Raw genomic sequence first — 23,909 nt, forward strand, 5'->3', positions numbered from 1 at the left:
GTAAAACTAATATTTTGTCGGAAATAATTCAGAACAATTTGTACTGCTTTCATTTGGATCTTTTCCAATTCCCGTATCAAAAAATCCTGATGTGGTTCCCAGACACTGGAACCCTACTCTAATTGGGGTCTTAGCAGAGACTTGCACCAGGTGTATGCATAAGTTTTTTCCGGCTTTTGTGGTAAACGAAACATAATTTTCGAGGGAAATTAATTTTTTGTTTATTCAAAATATTGACCATTGGCTTCTACACACTTCGCCCATCTTTCAGGTAAGTTATGAATACTATGACAGAAAAACTGCTTGTCTCTTGCGGCAAATCATTCATCGAGCCATTTTCCAACCTCCTCGAAATTGCTGAAGTGCTGCTCTGCCAGTGTGTCCCATTGATGCGAAGAGGTGATAGTCAGTTGGCACCAGTTTGGGGCAGTACGGCAGGTGTGGAAGGATGTCCCATCCAGGCGATTTAAAGGTGTCTTTTAATAGTTATGCTGTATGAGACGGCACATTGTCGTGTAACAAATTCACTTTGCCATGTCTTGTGGTCCATTTCAGTCATCTTTTGATCAATGCATGATTTAAATTAATCATTTGTTGGCAATAGCATTCTGCATTAACGATTCTGCTGGGCTTCAAGAGTTCATAATACATAATACCGCGCTGGTCCCACCAGACACAAAGCACGGTCTTCTTGCCGAAGCTATTTGGCCTTGGTGTTGAAGGACTGGCTTCGCTAGGTGAGAGCCACGATTTTCTTCGGTTCAGGTTTTCAAAATAAATCTATTTTTCATCACCCATCACAATTCGGTATAGAAATGATTTTCTTTCGTGGCATTGAAGCAGCATATCAGAAGTGACTTTTGCAATTTTCCACCTGCCGTTCATTCAAATCTTGTGGGACCCATTCACCGAGTTTATTGATCTTCCCCGTTGCTTGTAAACGTCTGCTGACTGTTTCTTGTGACACATTTATTGCTTGTGCCAATTGCTATTGAGTTTCAGTTGGGTCATCTTCCAGTAACTCCTGCAATTGCTCATCTTCGCACTTTTGTAGTCTACCGGAGTGTTCACTGTCTTTCACATTGAGATAACCCCGTTTAAATTGTCAAAACCATACCTCTCATGTTCTAATAGATGGAGCGTGTTCACCATATATTGCTACCAGCAAACGATGACTTTCCACAGCCTTTTTCTTTTGATTAAATGAGAAAAGCCATGCATGCCGCAAATGTTCTTTTTCAGGCACAAACGTAGACACGATCACTGAACGATACAATACAGACGCTAGTGTTTGGCGGACTCAACTTGTGTGTGTTGTTAGGTTAATGGGTCAGGGCCGGTCTCCACTGATTAACATTCAACAACAACATGTTAAATATTAAAACTGTTAAATGTTAACACCATCAACATGTTAAATGTTAAATACTGTTTCATTTAACATTGTATCCACACTTATAAACATGTTAAACTTGACTTAACCCAGCTCAATAGCTGCAGTCGCTTAAGTGCGGCCACTATCCAGTATTCGGGAGATAGTGGGTTTGAACCCCACTGTCGGCGCCCTGAAGATGGTTCTCCGTGGTTTCCCCATTTTCACACCAGGCAAATGCTGGGGCTGTACCTTAATTAAGGCCATGGCCGCTTCCTTCCCACGCCTAGCCCTTTCCTTTCCCATCGTCGCCATAAGACCTATTGTGTCTTCGCACTTTTATAGTCTACCAGAGCGCTCGCTGTCTTTCACATTGAAATCACCCCGTTTAAATTGTCGAAACCACGTCTCACATGTTCTAATCGATCGAGCGTGTTCACCATATGTTGCTACCAGCAAACGATGACTTCGCCGGGCTGAATGGTTCAGACGTTTGAGGCGCTGGCCTTCTGACTCCAACTTGGCGGGTTCGATCCTGGGTCAGTCCGGCGGAATTTGAAGGTGCTCGTATAGGCCTACGTCAGCCTCGTGTCGGTAGATTTACTAACACGTAAAAGAACTCCTCTGGGACAAAATTCCGGCACCTCGGCGTCTCCGAAAACTGTTATAGTAGTTAGTGGGACATAAAGCAAATAACATTATTATTAAACTAGACTTCCTTTGTTTATATACAGTTAGTTCATCATATCAGGTTGTGGTAATGCATTCAGGTGGTGTGTTGTATTTTCAAACAAGGACAATGGACTCGGATGAAGAGGATTTGGCCTTTGTTATTGCCACTGTTGCTTCTTATAAGATCGTGAGAAAGAATGAAAGGAGAATGTGATTACGACAATATCTCAGTACAAGGCACAGTGTGGATGCCATTCTGAATGAGCTAAAAATAGAAGAGAGGTTTGGATTTAAAAACTTTCTGAGGATGTCTGAGCATGATTTTAATGTAGTTTTGGAGAAAAAATACTTCTTACCATAAGAAAGGAGGAGCTATTCCACCTCACCTGCGTCTTGGGATATCTCTGCGTTTCCGCACAGTATAAAACTTGTCCATTCCAGTCCCCCGAAATCAGACTTTTCTGAACGTTTTGCAATTCTCAACTGTACTGGGAGCGAAGGGAGGCTAGTTTATTTTTTCAATGCGCTCACGCTAGCAGTTATAGATAATTTTGAGTTCCTGGAAACTGTCGGCTTTCCTCGCTTTATATTGGTATTCCTTCGATGAGACATTTCACAAAGAAGGCCTTTCTATTATATCATTAATTAAGTCGAGAGTGATCTCCTTGCTCCGCTCCATTTCTGACTATAAATTTTAGTGTAGTGCAGAGAGAACGACACACGTGCGCATACTGTATTCGTAGCTTATAACTATAATCCTATTTTTTTCACAAGAAGCACGTCGTTTAAGCTATTGGTTGACATGGAAACAGCATGGAAGTTGCCGAAGCTGTGCCGACATTTCACGAACAACAAATTGACTTGAGAAGTTTTCCACTTGGAGCGGAAAACTCGCTAACGTGTTAAAAGTGTTAACCTCAACATTCTGAGTTAACATGCAGGTCAATTGGAAGACACAGTGACAATATACATGTCAATTCTAACATGTTCAGTTTAACATGTTGGTGTTAAATGTTAATCAGTGGAGACCAGCCTTCAGACGAACAAACTGACGTATGTTTCTAATTCATACACTGCGTACTGTTCGCTGGAGCCATCTCTTAGTGAAACTGAGAAAGATCTATGCATACACTTGGTACACCCTCTCCTTTCCATCCTTACACAACCCATAAATACTCTCATAACTATACAAAGAGATCTATAACCTTTCTTTACAACCTTGTTAATGTGATTATCCCAATGAAAATCCAAATACTTAGTGATCCCCATGGGAGTACTTTACAGTAATTATATCAGAGAGGACTTTTCCTCTAGGTTAAACTTACAACTGGACTTTTAATCCTTCTCTAAGCACACCCCAAACCAAACCGACTGAATAATGCTCCTAAAATCTCATATTATGTCACAGTTACCTGATATGTTATTCCACACGGCTTGACCTTTGTGATGCTCGGTTCTGCTGCCAGCTAACAGAGAGCTTTTAGTGTATCCTTCAATCAACCTTTATTGATATGTTTTCATATTTGTTGTCTGGCGTTTTTCACAGCTTTCTATGTGCTATTGTTAGTTTATAAGCTCCAGCGGGAAAGGTTTTCATATTTTTCTTGTGTTTTTCACACCTTCAAATACTCTCCTCTCATCTTTAGAAATGGTAAATATAGTTTCCACTGTACCCATGGATACACGACATAAAATGCCCTCATGTCAGAAAACAAAATTATATCTAGTGTTTCCATATCCCGTTTGGATAGTTTTTATTCGTGCATTCAGTAGTACATTTTCTCACTTAACACGATCTTTTGTTTGTCCCCTGTAGAAACTTCTTAACGAGGTTTTACTGTAGTGCCATATTTGATTACTGTTCATATGAAGGAGCTATACCAAATAATACAGTAACCCCAATGTGTAAGGGAAAGACAAGTAAACATAAAGCAGATGATTACAGGCCGGTCAGAACGACCGCTTGGGCCCCATAAAAGTATCAGTGCTTTATTGAAGATCGCACTCTTTCTAAAACAAATCTTAGTAGGAGCCTCATATTTTGGACCAGTGGGTTATTAAGCATCATTTTCTTGTCGCACTCTTAGACAGTGAATTGGAGGTTACACTCGGCCATATGCAACTGCAAGAAAATTGTTTTGGCCACCATTTTGAATCCAAGAAAACTTTTACCAATTCGAGTGATCGAGTCGAAATTTGAAGGTGTGAGATTCAGCATTAGTGCCACTGTTCGCTTAAAGATGTTGATGCCGTTCCACTTTCTGAAGGATTTTAATTTTGTCTTCGTTAGTTAGGAATCCGTATCCATAACTAGGCTATACCAAGTCAAATGTGATCTTTCTAAGAGTGGTAATAGCAAAAGTTCATGACGTGATAGGAAAGGTATTTTTGTATAGATTTAATACGTTGAGAATCGGAACCTCGAATTTATGACGTGCTAAGTGGGAAAACGAGGTTTCACTGTATATCCAAACCTATTGCCTCAAAATGTTGAGAGTTAGAACTATTTAAAGAAGTGATGCAGCCGGGCTGAGTGGCTCAGACAGTTGAGGCGCTAGCCTTCTGAACCCAACGTGGCAGGTTCGATTCTGACTCAATCCCGTGTGTATTTGAAGGTTCTCAAATATATCAGCCTCGTGTTGGTAGATTTACTGGCACATGAAAGAACTCCTGCGGGACTAAATTCCAGCACCTCGGTGTCTCCGAAAACCGTAAAAAAAAAATTTAGTGGGACGTAAAGCAAATAACGTTATAGATATAATGTTTGTCCTTCCTTTCTCAACTATCTTTTAAAATATATATACATTTTAATTGTAAGAGTATAAGATTTTAATTTGTGATAATGTTAATGTTGAATATATTTATATGATTGCCAGTTTTCCAATGCTTCTGTTCAGCTGATGACGCAGTATAGCGTCGAAACTAGTTCTGAATAAACATAATACAGTATGTTGTAATTACATCTACACAACAAATTGTATAGTATTGAGTAACATGGACCCTAAAAACTTTTAAAAACTTTGTTATCTTAGTTCAATACGGATAAAAATAAAGTTTATTATTTTAAGTATATATCTGTTAAATTACTTTCTATCCCGTTCTTTACAATACTTCTACATGTTAACACTAACAACTTTGTCATCCTTACTGGGCTCCCACCTCTGTGTACTGTTCTCTAGGCAGTACCTAGGGATTTACCTGAAGGTACACCCTACAACTCTTGTAACTTTTTTACGTACCACTGCGGTTCAAGTGAAGGCCATGTGAGTGCAGATACGTATTACCTACCCACCCATTAGGATCTACAAATTTTGCTCCCAATTTCCTACACACCCACTCTGTAGTCTCATTTAAATCCCCACTCACCCTCCGGTCATCGTCCATCCTACGCAGTATCCAACTGATAACAATCCCCGCTCATGTAAATTTTTCTCCACACTCTAATAACTAGATCTGTACATCGCCAACTAGGTTAGTACCTATTCCTGCTTGCCTTCTGTTACTGGTACCAATGTGGAAAATTACTGCCTTCTCCTTACCCTCCTCCTTCCCTTCTACTTTCTTCTACATCTGCCTTAACCTAATTCCTGGAAAATACTCTATCCTGGCTCCCCTTCCTCTACACACTTTCCCCACACGGCTAACAATGGAGTACGCCATGATCAGAGCCTCAACTCCACCCACCTCATTAGATCCCCTCCCCTCGTCATCTCCCTTAACTTCCCTGACCGCTACAGAACATACTTCCTCCTCCCTTCTCTCCCTCTCATGACCCTGTTCCACCTTCCTCTTCGTATCCTCTACTGTACATCTCCCTTTTCTCTTGTCTCGCTCCTTCTCAGTAACACTTCCCTGTTGTCCATCTTCCCCCTGCTGTTCTCATACTGATTCCTACAATTGCTTTTATAAGGTGACCTTATGGTCATCAGTCCATGTTGATCAGAAAGGTAATGAAAATGAGATGGAACATGGATGGGAGGAGAAGAGAAGGGAGGGGAAATGAAAGACTCCCATGACCTCTGATGCACTACAGTATATCGCGAAGCCCAAAGAAAACTAATAATGTGATGGCCTACAATATCCTAACTTATCAGCGATAACATTGCATTGGTACAATTTACGAACTTCATCGTTTTTCACAATGTGCTGTCTCTTGGGTTGTTACTCATCTCTGTTAGATGCTTTTTTTTCACCCCCATTAGAGCACTTTAATCAGTCATTTACGTTAAAGTCTAATAGTATTAAATAGAGTCAGCTTTTCAGCTTCTTCTTCCACTCTCAAAACTTCTTCATCCTATCGGGGTTGGCTGCCTTTTGGTTGTCAGTAAACGTGGCATTACTTCTGCAAAAAAAAAAAAAAAAAATGTTGACAGGTAGATGGCGGGTGGGTGGTTGGTTTTAAACATGTTTCTTGTTGTGATTTACCATAATTATTTTTCTGTTCAACCCTAATCTCACTGTTGTTCCATGTTTTTTATTTTGTTTAGCAAGTTTTCTTTGACATTTTATTGGTCCTCACAAAAATATTTCAGATAAGTTCTACTCTATTATGCTGATTCAGAGCATGAAATCTTACCTCCTGCTGAATGCCTTCAACAATTTCCGTGATGGTCATGTGTTCTTTAGTAATGACTTTCTTTTTGACGTCTGTGTATTCATCAAACAATGCCTGCTCTCCCAAATTGTCACATTCATCATCATCATCTGTATTGCTAGAGTTTAGCAATCACTGAATCCTGCATCACAAAAACAGTTGCCTATGTTTAATTGTGACACTTGTTGCTTCAAAGCTGTGATGTACTGCATTCCCTATTGAGGAGATCGAACTGTTACCTGTGCCAAAGCATAGTTCTGTATATAGTTATGTGATGTACCGAGTTAACTTATCACACCATACATAGAAAGCTAGGAAGTTAGAAATTTTAAAACTCATTTTGAAAAACCAACTCTATGTACTGTGAAAACTAAATGTAACATTTGTTATTGATTGACCATCTCATTCATTTACAGTGTTCAGATGAAATTTCAAGTTCATTTTATAGCTACATTGTACTGTTAAATTCATATTATGAATGTTACATTCATCTGGGGTTTCAGGTCTAGACGAAGGCGTAGTAGCAGCAGCGATAAGTCTTCGAGATCACGGTCACCTGGAAAGCTGCGCCAGGCCAGCCGATCCAAGTCCCCAACCAACAAACCTCCACCTCCCCCACTCAAAAGGTTGGTAAAGTTTAAGAAGAAAAATAAATTTCTGGTGACAGTTGGCACCCAGTTCCATTAATATGTCAGTTTGTTATCTCACCATGCAGGTACTATGGGAGTCGAAAAGTGGAGTCCTCATCGTCTGAGTTCGGGGACTCTGACTCTGATTCAAAGAATGAGTCTTCGTCAATTGCTTCCATGGGAGCCCCAGTGGCAGCCTCAGAGAAGAAACCTCCCCAAAACAAGTGAGTTTGATAGTTTGCTGGAGATTTCATTTGTTACTTCCATGTTTCCTTTCCATAGAAAGTGAAGTATAGATAGTATAAGCCATAGATAAAAATAAATCTGATAGAAAGGTTATAAAAGTAGAATTAGTAGTCAATGCAATGTCCGACTCATTGGCTGAATGGTCAGCAGTGAGGCCTTCGGTTCAGATGGTCCCGGGTTCGATTCCCGGCCAGGTTGGGGATTTTAATCGCGTCTGATTAATTCTACTGGCCCAGGGACTGGGTGTTTGTGTTTGTTCCAACATGTTCCTCTCTATATTCAGATAACATACACTACACTACCAACCACCACAGAAACACGGAATAGTATTTACATCCCTCCATATAGGATTGGCATCAGGAAGGGCATCTGGCCGTAAAACATGGTCATATCCAGATGTGCGACTCAGCTCGCACCCACGACCCCACAGATCTGGGAAAAGCGGAGGAAGTAGAAGTAGGCAGTGCCATATGGTTGATAAGAAAGGCATTGGGGGGGGGGTAATTATAATTGGTGAAAAATGGTAAATAACAATTTAAACAGCCTCTGGAATGGGTTTAAACCAGTTGCTGAGGAGTGTAAAAACAAGTATGTATCTTTAGAGGTGATAAGGATTGGTAAAGACGCACTACAGTAAAGATATATTTATACATTTTTCAGGGGCCTGAAGACAGGAAAAAAGTGTGAAAAATGTGTAACTGAAAGTGAACCTACAGTAGGCTGTATGGAAAATTAAACAGAAATGTGTCGCATTGAAAATTATGTATGTATGTATGTATGTATGTATGTATGTATGTATGTATGTTGGGTATTCAGCCCGAAGGCTGGTTTGATCCTCCACAGTTCAACCAACAGCTGTCATAGATAGCCTAGGTGTCACTGTAGAGGCATACTAGGGAAATGGGGAGTGAGGTAGTTTCCCATTGCTTTCATCACTGAGCCAGAAGTTGCTGTTACATATCAGTCTGCCAAGCCCACTGAAATACATGCACCACCCGACCCTATGAGTGATATTTTCACACCATTCATAACAGGGACTAGCTGCATAAGGAATGGCATTACAAGCATCACTCATACCTCAGACCCCCTCAATATTGTCAAAGACAAGGATGAGACTGAGACAGATCAATGAAAGAAACATTATGTATTTCAGTAAATATAAACCTGCAGCTTTACTTACATTGTACAACATTCTGTATTAAACTACACAGGAAAAAATCAGTTATTTTAGACTGTTTATTGCCTGTTGCTATGGCATAACCTACACCCTCAATTTGCGATAAGTCTTGGATTATTTTACCAAACACATTATGATGCGTCACAAAACTTTTGATAGTTTCTAGTGCATTAACCACCTCATTAACTTTTTCGCTGTGGCAGTCGACTTACCTAAGTATATTCTTCCCTTGTGTAGGTTGTTTGCTGTGGAAGTCACTGGGTATGTAGACTTTTTTCTCTTAACAGCATGGCAGTTTTTAGAAACGTTCTACTATATATTGAGTATACTGTATTTAGAAGCTGGGGGAAGGTTAGAGAGTGGTCAGAGGAAGTGTAAACTGTCTGGCTTGACAGATAGTAAACTAACATTGTGGCATGCAGCAACATTACTATAAGGGTGAAGATCTTGGTTATCAGGTTTTAGTGACGTTCCGACTTGGGAAATGTCTGTCAGTATAAATGAAGATGATAGTTTTATTGATATGTTGAGTGATAATTCACAGCAAGGATTGTCCAGAAAAGCCTGTGATGTGTCCTGTGTCATGTTTTGAGACATACCATACCAGTGAGACTTCAGGTTCCTTGTTGGTGCTAAGTATGAGAAAGAAGTGCCAAAAGTGTTACAACAGTACTGCATACTCATTACATGAAATTAAAATGTATTAAGTGATCCGTAAAATTTTGAAAATTTTAGTAGGTCCGAGGATATGTTCGGCTCGCTAGGTGCCGGTCTTTTGATTTGACACCCATAGGTGACCTGCGTGTCATGGTGAGGATGAAGTGATGATGAAGACGACGCATACATCCAATTTTAACCAATGATGGTTAAAATTCCTGACCCTGCCGGGAATCAAACCTGGGACCCCTGTGACCAAAGGCCAGCCCGTTAACCATTTAGCCATTGCGCCAGACTGAATTACAAATATCACTTGTTTACCCTGTAATGCTGCAGCAAAAGAGTATAACGACTGACAATCATCATCGTTATCATCTTCCCTGCTCAATTCCTGCTGAATGCCTTCAACAATTTTGTTGATGGTCATGTGTTCTGTAGTAATGACTTTCTTGTTGACATCTATGTATGCATCAAACAATGCCCGATCTCCCAGATTGTCCCATTCATCATCATCTGTATCGTCCGAGTTTAGCAAACGCCGAATTCTGCTTCACAAAAGTAGTTGCCTATGGTTAATTGTGACACATGTTGTTTAATAGCTGTAATGTACAGCATTCTCTATTGAGGAGATTGAAGTGTTACATATATCTACAGTTAGCGTAATTTCAAGAAAGTATATGTAAATACGTTGTTTTGTTTTATCTGTTGTTAATTTTATTCAGTGAATAATCCCGTTGTTTGTATACATGATAGGCATAGGAAGCAATAGTGGGTTTCAATTTATCATCATTTTCCAGTTCCAGTTTCCTGGGTGTGAAGGGTTTGAATTTGTCAGAAAATAACATAGGCTATATATACAACTCTTGCGAACCATGTGACCTTGCTGCGGTGGGGAGGCTTGCGTGTCCCATTGAAGCAGATAGCCAAGCCGCAGGTGCATCCATATCGGATACGTATCTGTTGAGAAACCAGACTAACGAATGGTTCATCGAAAGGGGGGTAGCAGCCTTTTGGAAGTGGCAAGGGCGGCAGTCTAGATGATTGATATGGCCTTGTAATAATACTCAACATGGCTTAGCTGTGTTGATACTGCTACACGGCTGAAAGCAACGGGAAACTACAGTCGTAACTAACTCCTGAGGACATGCAGCTCTCTCCGTATGAATGATGTACTGATGATGGCTTCCTCCAGGGTAAAATATTCCAGAGGTAAACTAGTCCCCCATTCGGATCTCCGGATGGGGACTACACGGGAGGGGGCGATCATCAGAAAGATTGATACTGACATTCTGCGAGTCGGAGCGTGGAATGTTAGAAGTTTGAATCATTGTGGTAGGTTAGAGAATCTGAAAACGGAGATGGATAGACTAAAGTTGGATGTATAGTTGGTATAAGTGAAGTACGTTGGCAGGAAGAACAGGATTTTTGGTCAAGCAACTACCGAATTATCAACACAAAATCAAATAGGGGAAATGCAGGAGTTGGTTTAATAATGAATAAGAAAATAGGGCAGCAGGTTAGCTACTACCAGCAGCATAATGAAAGAATTATTGTCATCAAGATAGACACCAAGCCAGTGCCCACCACAATAGTGCAGGTCTGTATGCCTACTAGTTCAGCGGATGATGAGAAAATTGAAAGAATATATGAAGAGATAGAAGATTTAATACAGTATGTAAAAGGTTCATGGTGCGAGTTACTGTAGTCACGTCCCAGTTCTTGAACCATAGGCAAAGGCTGAGTGACCTAGTAAGTGGTCCTGAGGGCCGGGATACCAGTTGCAATGGAATGGGAGTGGTCATCTCGGACATATTCTGAGTCATGGCCTTCCTTGTGCTCAGGCGGCTAGGGCTGTACAATTCACTGTGGTCCCTAACCCGTTAGAGGACAAATCCTCACTTGGACTATGTATAAGTAGGGTAGCATCCTGCTTCATGAATTTACCGAGATCAGAACATTATAAGCAAGCCTGGCACCTATAGGAGTAATGGAGTCCCACTCCCATTTGACAGGCGAGAGACTCCTTGGAAACAACTTGGCGAACAAAATTGAATTCGATGGCGAGCTATCAATATTAATGGGGCTTATGGAAGAAAGTAGAATTGGCTGAGTCAGCAAAGAGGATGCATCCGGATGTGCTAGGAGTAAGTGATTCGGGTAAGGAGAGATAAAGAGGAAGAACTAGGAGATTATAAAGTGTACTTGACAGGTGTTAAAAGGGAAGGGCAGAGTCTGGGGTACGGCTGTTCATCAGGAATACTATTGCACGCAACATAGTTTGTGTTAGGCTCATAAATGAGCAAATGATGTGGGTAGATTTGGAAGTTGGAGGAATTAGAACGAGAATTGTCTCAGTGTATTCACCATGTGAGGGTGCAGCTGAGGATGAAATTGACAAGTTTTATGAAGCATTGAGTGACATCATAGTCAGGGTCAACAGCAAGGATAGGGTAGTGCTAATGGGTAATATCAATGCGAGAGTTGGAAATAGAACTGAAGGGGTGATTGGTAAATGTGGGGAAGATATGGAAGCTAATGGGAATGGGAAGTATTTGCTGGAATTTTGTGGTGGTATGAGTTTAGCAGTTACGAATACATTCTTCAAGCATAAAGCTATTCACCGCTACACATGGGAGGCTAGGGAAATCAGACCATTATAGACTATATCTTAACTGATGTCGAATTCAGGAAATCTGTTAGGAATGTACGGGTTTTTCAGGGATTTTTTGATGAAACAGACCCCTATCTGATCTGTAGTGAACTAAGTATCTGTAGGCCTAGGATAGAGAAAGTGAGATCTGTCTGTAAACGAATAAGGATAGAAAATCTCCAGGATGAGGAAATTAGGCAGAAGTACATGGATAAAAAAAGTAGGAAGTTTTGAACAGTGGACAGTAAGCAGTTTCAGGATATAGAAAGAGAATGGTTGGCATACAGGGATGCTGTAGTAGCAACAGCTAGTTAATGCCTAGGAACAACTGTGTGTAAAGATGGAAGAAAGCAAACTTCTTGGTGGAATGATGAAGTGAGTGCAACTTGAAAATGTAAAAAGAAGGGTTATTAGAAATGGCTCCAAACAAGGGCTGATGCAGACAAGGAATTCTACATAGATGAAATGAAATGGTGTATGGCTTTTAGTGCCAGGAGATCCTAGGGCGGGTTCAGCTCACCAGGTGCAGGTCTTTTGATTTGACGCTCGTACAGGGCGTCGTGATGAGGATGAAATGATGATGAAAACAACACGTGCACCCAGCCCCCGTGCCAGTGAAATTAACCAGTGATAGTTAAAATTCCCGACCCTGCCGGGAATCGAACCCGGGACCCCTGTGACCAAAGGCAAGCACGCTAACCATTTAGCCATGGAGCCGGACTGTACATAGATGAAGGAAACAGAGCAAAACAAATACAGTAGAAGTCCATTATAGCGAGAATTCACAACAGCGGAAAATTTACTCGCTATAGCGGATTGTCGTTATGTCCGATTTTTGTATAAAAGTCGGCAAATCCCCCATACACATTAAAATCGGTATGAAACGGCTATCATTTTGTTCAAAATGCATGTTTACGCGGATGGTATTTACACTACGGCATACTTGTTTGTTATTTTTCGAAATCCTATACTAAGTGAAAGTGTATGTTTAATTTCATTCTGAAAAAATTACAGTACCATACTTCTCCGAATCCATGACGAACCCCACTTTTTCCTTCAAAAAATTTAAATCAGGCTAAAAAGTTATTTGTAAAATCATATGAATGCCTTTGTTGTACAGTACGCCTTCTTAGACTTTTTTAGACTCCGAACATTGGCTTTCGTTATACAGCATTTTTTGCAGCTGGACAATTATTCTTTATTCCGTGGGTTTAATGACCATTTACTTAAAATTGGCATCATAATATCGAAGAGAACCCATTGAAAATTTGCCGGCAATACCTATTCCATTCGTCTCTACAATATGGCGATCCAGCAGGAAAATATTCTTGCTGTCTATAAAACTGTTACGGTACTTTTACTCAGCGTCAGTTATAATCAGCTACCGCTACACGCACTTCTTGCTTTCCGCGTTCGGCCAAGTTCAGCGGCTAGCGATGTATAGGCCTAATCGCGGACGTTGAAAGTCAACAAACGAGTTTATTGCGCCACGGTATGGCTATTCGACCCTTGCGTTTTTCGTGCACATATCTCACAATTTCATTTTTGACTTCTTTAAAGTGTCCTTGTTGTGAACCACTGAGTGCATTTTTTGTTCAATACACATTTTTTTAGCTATTGTCTTCACGCTGACGCCAAATATTGGCTTTACTTAGGCCTATGCCATACTTTCTTGCGGCTGCACAATTATTCTACATTTCCAGTGTTTAATAACAATTAACTTAAAATTGGCAACATAATATCGACGAGAACCTGTTGAAAATTTGCCGGCAATACCTATTCCACGTATCTTCCTGCTGTCTATAAAACTTAATTTTACTAAGAGTCAGGTACAGTATACTCGTTATAACTCTGCCATTGAGTAACATTGGCCTTTCTAAGAGTTCGAAGGCTCGCATGTTTTTATGCCATTCTGCATAAAGAGATAAATTCATCCCAAAATATACAAGATAAAGCCAGTATTTGACCACCTGGTAGCAAAATTTTTGGAAGCTTATACCCCTAATGGCAATGTGTCAATTGATGAGAATCTTTTGTTATGGAAAGGGTGGCTAGGGTGGAAAGTTTACATTCTCAGAGAAATGTAAAAATGCTGTGGAGAATATAATAATATGTTATTGGCTTTACATTCCACTGACTTCTGTTATGGTTTTCGGAGACGCCGAGGTGCTGCAGGGTTCTTTTGCGTGCCAGTAAATCTACCAACACGAAGCTGACGTATTTGAACACCTTCAAATACCAGCGGACTGAGCCAGGATCGAACCTGCCAAGCTCAGATCAGAAGACCAGCCAGTGCCTCAACCATCTGAGCCATTGAGCCCAATACAAAATAAAACTTTGATATTGTGCAAGAGGGATCTAAACTAACATCAGTACTACACAAGGAAATATTCATATCCACAGTAAACTCATCAAGCCTGGCATTCGTAGTTAGTAAAATGAGCTAAAACAAGCAAAAAAAAAATATTGACGGAATGGAAAGGTTTCACAGGAAAACAAGTCAACACATCACCTTAGTGTTGTAAAAGGCATGGTAGATGGGAGGAGATTGCACAAAAATACTTTGTCGGTATAGTGGCCAATTTCGGAGGTGGTACGACGTTAAGGGCGGATCGACACATTGACAACATAGGTTAAGATATCTTTTAAAGTAATTTTGCTTATTAATGAAATAAGTACTGGGCTGACAGGAAACTGAAAATTCTTTGTATTCAGTTGGCTAGAATGGTCCAATGAAGGCCATGAAATGTAAATAAATAAATTAAATTAACACCACTTTTGGTTGATAATGCCCTTTTTCTGCACATATTTGTATTTTTTGTATTTTCTAGATACAATAACATTGTCATATTATTTTTCTTCTTGTTACAGGACTTTGAGTACAGGATTCGGTAATTCTGGTGCCGGAACCAAAGTCAGTAAGAATCACTACTTTATTCAGTATAAGTCTTTGTTTTCACCCCTATTACACAGCTAGGTCCTAACCCGATAGGATGCTTGTTAATATTAACCTTTATTTATGTAAGTCCTATTCAACTACTGTCTACTTCTTGAGTGCATGAAGATTTCTCTTTTTAACAAAACAGATAAAAATATTCGTGGATCTTGCATAGTTAATACCTTGTTATGAAGGTCCTGCAGTTTAATGTTCGTGGTAAGGTCCCATTATTTTTGAGGCAAGCTGGTAAAGTGTTTAACACTCCATCATACTGAAGATCAAAACCATCTCTCTGGACCAAAGTATTTAGTTTATTGGGTTTTGGGTGTATGTTGACAGAAAATGAAATGTCCCTTATCAGGTATGAGACTCTTAGCCCCATTTCAGTTCCCTTTCTTGCTTTCTCTTGTTCATTCCTTGCATGAAATTATTCTTACGATAATGTTGAAGTGTTTGTTGTTATAAATTAAGGTTGAGAATGTTGGTAACATTGTGTAGTGTGTAACAGCACCAAACTGAATTGTATTACCACAAGACTTCCCACACCAAGGGAGTATGAGAAAGAGCTTTTGATGTGATAATATTTTATAATTGTGATGGTATGAATGCAGACTAGAAGAGTCGGCATAATGAAGTTTGGTAGGAGTTTGAAGCCTTCATAGGATGGGAAGTTACTGATGTATTTTGTTCATTTAGGTATCAATGTGTGGGGCATATTTGGGTGCACAGTAGAAATCATAAACAGAGTGAGCATGAGTGCAGTGCATCAGATTATATGTACATGAAGCCAAGGGGTTGCTATAAGTGCTGTCTCTTGAAATTCCAGCAGCACATTGAGGTCGTGAGTTCACTTTGTATGGCATGCATTGTGTGCAGGAAAGTAACCATGCTTTCAGTTGTAACTTTGTATGGAAGGTCAAAGTTTTTTATGTTGAAGTCACCTGTGATGATAACTGGGCTTGCAGCGATTGAGGGGCCTTACTTATGTGGCATACCTTTGCACTAGACTACCTGCTTATCATTACAAACAGGAGGGCTCATTTGCAATGGAGCCAGGATAAGTGGAGTAATGTGTTCTTCTCAGAAAACTTTGGGCAGCCTGCCTGGTCATCATAATTGTTGAGGCCCCAAGTGTGGTTGGCCGGAACGAGTCTTGTTGGTGGAAAAAGTTTTCACCATCAGAATGTTGACCAGCAGGGTAGGAGAGGTGATGGTTTACAACTCGGAATCACTTTATTGCATACAAAAAGCCTGGGTTCAATTTTAAACCTCTCTTCTTTGCTGTAGATGGCAATTTGTCCATCAAATGGGGACATTAACTTTGAACAGGCTCCTCGGTGTTGTTTCACAGGAGTAGGCTCTCCACAACACATAACATGCAATCATCACACTGAGGCAAGGAGTAAATAACTTCTTGACCAAGAATGGTGTACACAAATACATGAATCACAAACTACACATAATCACAACCAAGGGCATCAGGAAAAAGAACCCCACACACATGCAGAGTTTCCAAGCAGATTTCTAGCCTGTGGTGATCCAGAGAGGACAAGAACCCATTACCATTCTACAGATTTGATAAAAAGGGACCAGTTGGTGTGTAGAGCTGCATGTCTTCAGAGGAGGGGGTACAGAACATGAGCATTACAGAGTTCATATTAATGTCCTAATAGAACACACCTGTGGAGAATTATCTAACTGACCGTACCTGTTCGCTACACAGCTAAGGAGTTTGAGCCTCCATGGACGTTAACATACTCTTGCTATCTACTTAATATGGACTCCATGAAAGTAATAGTATAGTAGTCTTGGTGATGTTTGATGTTGTAGCAGAGGATGATTCTTTGTAAGAATAAATCAGTAACCCTATGACATTTCAGTGTTCTTATGAAGTAAAACATTACAACACCTAGAGGATGAATTTCTTTACTGAGGTCGGTGAAATTCAGAGTCGGCGACTTTTTTGTCTAATAAGAAGTTGTTGACTTAAATCTTTCTGGTATACATACTCATTTGTAAAGTCGTTCTTTGCTATGTTAGACTTGATAAAGCATTACTTACATGCAGATGTTCTGCTTAATGAAGTCAAACTTCATAGTTCAGTAGAATATTTTTAAAACGGCCCCCTTTAACTCGGAGCTGTGGATAATCCTGCCTGATTTAAAGCATGATAATCAGAGAGAGAGCTTAAACTTACAAATTAACATTTTAGAAAATGAAAACTCATTTCATGCGAGAATTATAGGTAGAGTTTTTGCTTTAATTGGTACACGCAATCATACTGTCCGTATAGCAAGAAATACACTTTACTGTACATGTGTGCTAACGTGCTTGTAATCTGTAAATATGTTTCAAATGTGTTTTATTCAATATAAAGTAAATTTTCTATAATTAGTTTTATTTGAAAACTGTCTCACATTAGAGACACAGATGAAGGATACAGATTTTTTTTTTTTTATGTAGGAGAGAATATATTGAGAAATTAATGGAAGCTGAAAATCAAGACTGAACAAGTACAGAACATAAACTAGCAGAAAATGAAATCTCCAAGAAGGGGTTTGTGCTAGATAAATAAAATTTGGGAGGCATGTTTGCACATGAGAAAGATGACGCGTATTCAGATTTGCATGCTTGTCGATGAAGAGTGGTGCTAGAAGCGCCACTATGACCTTGTAAAGCAAGTTTGCTTTAAATATGCATCGTACATTTCGTGACGTTAGTCATTGTCCGGTGTAGAGATTGTAAGGTAGGTGAGATTCGTACGTGCCTTTAAGGAGATGAGGAAGACAGTGTCGGCAGCTTGCAGAGTTTGAATGAGGCCATGTAATAGGGCTACGTGAAGGTGGATGTCCTTTTCGCAATATTGCAGAAAGACTTGGCAGGGATGTATCCACAGTGCATCAGTGTTGGCAAAAAAGGTCACGGGAAGGCACTGAAGACAGGGGTCTGGCTGCAAATGGGCCACTACGAAGAGGGAGGACTATCGTATTCGCTGCATGACTGTATTGTCATAGAGCTTAGAGTTGGCACCAGAATGACACAGTGAACTGTAACTAATCGATTACTTGAGGGACAGCGACCTATAGCGTTCATGCCACTAACTCCAATTCACTGCCATCTACGACTTCAGTGGTGTCAAGCTGGAGCTCATTGAAGGGTGGAGTGGAGATCTGTTGTGTTCTCAGATGAGTGCCGTTTCCATCTTGGTGCCAGTGATGTACTTAGTTTGGTAAGGAGGCAGCCAAGTGAGCGCTTGGAACCAAGCTGTGTGCAGCATCGAGGAGTTACGGTCTGTACGGTCTGAGGAGAGATTTCCTTTGACAGCAGGACCACTCTAGTCGTTATCCCAAGAGCCTTGTCAGCGGATTTGTGCATCAGACTGGTGACTGAACCGATTGTTGTGCTATTCATTCACAATATTCAGGGGAGGTGTTTTCCAACAGAATAATGCTCGTCCTCATGCCTTCGCAGTCACCCAACCTGCTCTATAGTGTCGACCAAATCCTGCATCCTGTAATACCAGCACTAACCGTTGACCATGTGCAACACACGTGGAACTCCATCCCACAAAATGACATACAGCACCTCAATGATACAATGCATGCATGTTTGGTGGAGACTCCAGCAGTTTTTAATGTACCATGTATACTTGAACCTGTGTCCTAAAAACTTTAATAAAATAAATATGTTCCCTAGACAGTTGTTTAGCCAAATTTTCATTCCACTAATGTCTTATTGGTGTTGAGATTTAATTTTCTGCCAGTCTAGATGATGTTCTAATGGCCCTCCAGAAGCTGAAGCCATTTACAGCTGCAGAAGATAATATTGATACAGAAATGATCACTAGTCACAATAATATGGCAGAATCTTACACACATTCTGTCCAGAAATCCGGAAAACTAATAAATGGCTGTCTGATAGGACAGAATCAATCTATGTTCCAATTTAAAAAAAAAAAAAAAAAGGAAGAAAAGATACTTTGCGACAATTGCCACAACTATGGAAAACTAGCCTTGATATGCCATGCTAGTAAAGTAATACTCTGTTCACCTAGTGAGAATCAAAGCATATCTTCTGTCACAAATACCACCAGAGCAGAACTTGAGAACGGATCCTGAATATCCGACTCAGGCATTTGCAGAGATGAGGATAAACTTTCGACTGTGTGCATAAAATATGGATAATAGGGACTGAAATTGGAATGCCACTCGAACTGGTAAACCTGATAAGATCTTTGTACGAGAACAGCACTGGTAAAGTCAAAGTTGCCAATAAATTGAGGTGGGAAAAGGCATCCATCAAGGCTGTGTACTGAGCCCTAGTTTAATGTACATCCATGGAGAAAGGAAAGGAACAGAAAATTGTCATGGCGGTACCCAAATAGATGGAAAAATTAAAAACCGCTGCATTAATTGCTGCCTTAAAAGTGAAATGCTTGGTCTCCTACACAGAGTTGGATAGGTAAACAATGAAGTGAGCTTACGGATTTACAGAGAGAAGACCAAATCGGTGATCATGGACAGGCCAAACTGGTCTTAAAATATGAAACATGAGAAGAGCTTGCAGGTGGTGGAATATTTGATTATCTAGTCTCACACAGTTAATTGCACTGCCACAATAAAAAAAAGAAGAGTAGCTGTTACCATAACTACCATAGTGCAGCATACAAGAATATGGAAAAGCCATGATATTACCAACTCACACGTGGTGGCCTCGACTTCACTATATACAGTCCATCTGAATGTTGGACGCTGAAAAAGACCGATCATCGGTACATTAATACCTTTGAAATACCGGGTGAGTTGGCCGTGCGGTTAGGGACGCGCAGCTGTGATCTTGCATCTGGGAGATAGTGGGTTCAAACTCCACTGTCAACAGCCCTGAAGATGGTTTTCCGTGGTTTCCCATTTTTTCACCAGGCAAATGCTGGGGCTGTACCTTAATTATGACCACGGTCGCTTCCTTCCCAGTCCTAGGACTTTCCTATCCCATCGTCGCCAGAAGACCTATCTGTGCCAGTGCGACGTAAAGCAAATTCTTTTTTTTTTTTAACTAAAAATAATACCTTTGAAATGTTCTGTTTGAGGCGAATGCTGAGATTTCCATGGGCCACTAGAGAACCAACCATTTAAAGTTAGAAACTTCATAATTGATCCGTATTGAACTGAGAATCACAATGTTAAAAAGAGATTTAAGCGATTCCACCTATTCAGTACAATGATATAAAGTTGCACAAACTTATATCACAATTCGGGACCGGGACACACATTTGGTGTCATCATCAGCGGATTGAAAGAGCAGGTCAGGCATATACTGGTTTAAATGCAATAACTGCAATTCTTCTTATACAGGGCAAACCAGACACAACTTCAAAATTAGATACTCGGAACACGTTAACGCGATAAAATACAATAGGTTTTCGGCAGTAGGGCAACATACGTAGGACGTAAGGCATAATTTCACTACGTTAGACCAAGATATTGAAATTCTCAGTGTCCTAAACAAAGGCCCTCTTCTTGATATCACTGAAAACTGTTTTATACACCTCGATCATTTTTTAAAATCCTAACCTAAACCTTAATGACTTACCTGAGAAACCAAACATCCTTTTTGATTTCCTTATCTTGGTTTTTAAAAGCTTCAAGTTGACAAGTAAGCGGTCGATCTTTCACGTCATACACAGCACCTTCTCGCGCTACTTGCCCCTACCACAACTTCCTCCTGATCCACCTTAGACAACTCCCCTTGCCCCCCATCCCTTAATCCCTCCCCCTTCTCATACCTCTGCTCAGTATCTGTTCTTACTTCCACTAATACTTCATTTATTAGCTCCTCTAAACATGTCTAGCCACCATGGCAAGCTGAACAAGTTGAGCCTCATAATATTATTTGTTTTTTTTAACTTAACCAAAATTCCCCCATTTTATTTCTAACTAATTTTCCTTTTTTCTATAAACTTCATATATCCACATCAAACTGAGGAACTTAGGTCCTACAATATATCTTAGGAGCTCATATATGTCGCTATCCACCTTTGGACGTGCCGATTAAACAAAAGCATGTTATTCCTTGCCTAGCAACAACTGTACACAAGTTGCATCCTTCAAGATCCATTTTTATCACAATATAACAAGGCAACCTTCAAGATTTAATGTGTTGAATCAAGCCCCTTAACTCATCGTTCGTTCATTCAATGCTCACTGCAGGAGTGTAGAAGACTGTCACGTTGCTTATGAGCTTCAATTGAAAATTCTATCTTTGTGAAAACTGTTACATTTTTACATGTATCCTTTAGTTCTTATCCATTAATTCAACATCATTATATTTGATTTCAACACTCACAGCAGGAGTGTACAAGACTATCACGTTGCCTATGAACTTCAATTGAATATTTCATCTTCATGAAAGTGTTACATTTTTACATAAATCCTGTAGAGTGTGAACATTGTCATAATTATATTTTGTGTTATGTGTGTTGATAATTGTAAACCTTTTTCCCTGCTCTTTCAATCAGCTGATGATGACACCAAATGTGTGTCGAAACCGGTCCCAAATTAAACATTTTGTGACATAAGTTTGTGCAACGTTATATCAGTGTATTGAATAGGTGGAACCTCTTAACTCCTTTTTTAATATTGTAGAGAACCAACTAGTCGATGAGTTGCAGATCAAAATGCACCTGAATTCCATATTGAAGCAACAAATTGTGAGATGTTTTGAACTTGCTATTAGGGGGGATGGACTTGAAACACTTATCCTGCAATGGATGGTTGAAGGCTCGAGACTCCAACAAAGTATATCAACCAAATTAAGCACTTTACAGCAGTGCATTATAATGGTAGAAAACTGAACTGTATGGCATAACATTGCAATGAGAATTTTTAAATGATCCAAATTTAATGATTTTTGAATGTGATGGTCTACAAAGAAGAAATGACTTAAATTGCAATAATTTCAACTTCATGAAGTTATACTTTATGAAGTAAATTGTTATTAAGTAAAACTTATTTGCACCAGAATGTGGAATAAAGTCTCAATTAAAGTTTGACTTGAACATAGTAATATTAATTGAGACTACGAATAAACAGCCTTATTATGATCAGAAACTGTTGAAACTCAGCAGAGAAAATATAAGATGGGTGTTAGGACTGTTGACAGGACACTGCCTTCTGAAAAATCACCTACGTCGAATTGGAGTAATAAGAGACAACATATGTAAGAAATGCAATGAAGCAGAGGAATCAGCTGAACACTCCTTTTTGAATGTGAGGCGCTGGGTAGAATCAGACTCTTCACTCTAGGACTACCAAGTGAAGAGAGAGAGAAAATCCAAGACGACCCAATAAGAGCAACCTGCAGCTTTGTTAAGGGAGCAGTTATATCTAGGTGGGAATGAAGGAAAAACATGGTAGCAAAAGATCTTATTAGAGGTCGACGCTAATTAGAAACTAATATTTAGAGGCCCCATGAAGAAAAGAAGATGATGATCAGGAAGGTCTTTGGATATTATTTCAGTATAATGTGCTTGGGATGCAAATTGCTTCCCATCGGCCTTCACAAGAGACATTTCCAGATATTCATCCTGATCTCTCCATGGAATGAAAGTTGCTACCAGCAGAAGCCGTGAACAACCGTGCAGTCAGTATGCCATGTCATTGTAACCTGCTCTGGTTGTAAGAAGAGATCACACCCTATATCAGCGATTCTGAGTTGGCTATTTCCATTTCATGCTCTAACCATAAAATTCTGATTTTGTTCTTTACTTTGCATGTTGTTTTGTTTGCTGTTTGCAATGTGTGCATTATGTCGAGTGCCGTACGAGCATTTGACTCCAATGTACTGGAGGATGTTTTCTTACATAAAATTGGTGTTTGATCCTGGAATTTAAAGTGAATTACATGTGTTGTACAACAATTTCTATCATTGAGATTGTCACAAATAGCTGGCCAGTTTCGCTCATTATATTTAATTAGAGTTCTTCAGTTTTGCTTAATGTAACAAAGAATTGGGACGGTATTTTATAGTAAATAATAGAAGTGTTCCTCATCACTATGAATATGTTCATTTTAGCTAATATCCCTATGATTTACGTTTCAAATATTCTTCTCCGTGGGGTTGCTTCTGGTAGCCCTGCTCAGGTGGGGAGCATATCAATCTTGTTTTGACAGATGCAAGTCCAGTTTACATGGGAGACGTGGGGTATGAATATCTAGAGAGGGAAGGGTAGAAATTCTGAAAGGAATGTATGTTGCACATGTAATGTTGTTGATTAGACCACATTCTGCACCACAGTTAATCCCTTTCTGTGCTACAGTCAGAAACCTCTTTCTACAGACGCAACATTAAGCCAGCCCTGCAGTCTAGGAGTTGATGTGAGGTGAAAGTACTTCAATCAGTCATCAAGGCTGTTGCCCAGGTGTTACATTCCCACTCAGTGAACATTGATGCTTCCATGGGCTATACTTGTAGACATATGGGCAGTGTCAAGAAAACAAGGTGAAACTCTTTACGTTTCGCAGAGAACATTGCTCCGCGACTTCAGAAGAAAATCTCAACTGTTCACGAGGAAGACCGTAACATCAGCAGTGTGAAGCTGAAGCACACGTTTAAAACTCCTAAGGCCAGGAGAATATATCAGCGCACCAGCAAGGTTCTTGTTATCGAGAGAGTGCATCTCACTCTTAACGAACTGGACTCAGTCTCCCGAGAGTTGTTTCATTTACACCTGCTTTTAAGCAACACTCTCTCGCAGGAATTGTGGTTTTCTTTCAATCGCATTTCTGCTATACAGACTGATCAAAAATTCAACCAGGTGTCATTAAGACAGAAATCTAAGTTCCTCCAATTGGCTCAAAACCAGGCAGTCTCTCGCACAAACTGGATGCTAGAAAAATTTTCAGTCTTTCCAAGAAATCCTTGGATGAGAACCAAACGGCAGTTCTACCTAAAGGACTTAATTTTGCTGTCGCTCCCTCTA

The 23,909-nt window shown here is 39.9% G+C and overlaps 1 protein-coding gene across 1 annotated transcript in view; it reads left to right on the forward strand.

Moving 5' to 3' along the window:
* Positions 1-23,909, forward strand: part of LOC136883095 (CLK4-associating serine/arginine rich protein) — a 108,735-nt gene that overhangs the window by 37,967 nt on the left and 46,859 nt on the right. Inside the window, exons 10-12 of the mRNA XM_067155274.2 lie at positions 7,139-7,261; positions 7,351-7,488; positions 14,866-14,908. Of these exons, the coding sequence (XP_067011375.1) occupies positions 7,139-7,261; positions 7,351-7,488; positions 14,866-14,908 (304 nt within the window). The remainder of the gene's footprint in view (positions 1-7,138; positions 7,262-7,350; positions 7,489-14,865; positions 14,909-23,909) is intronic.

The sequence above is a fragment of the Anabrus simplex genome, chromosome 11 (genome assembly GCF_040414725.1).
Source record: "Anabrus simplex isolate iqAnaSimp1 chromosome 11, ASM4041472v1, whole genome shotgun sequence".
Lineage (NCBI taxonomy): Eukaryota > Metazoa > Arthropoda > Insecta > Orthoptera > Tettigoniidae > Anabrus > Anabrus simplex.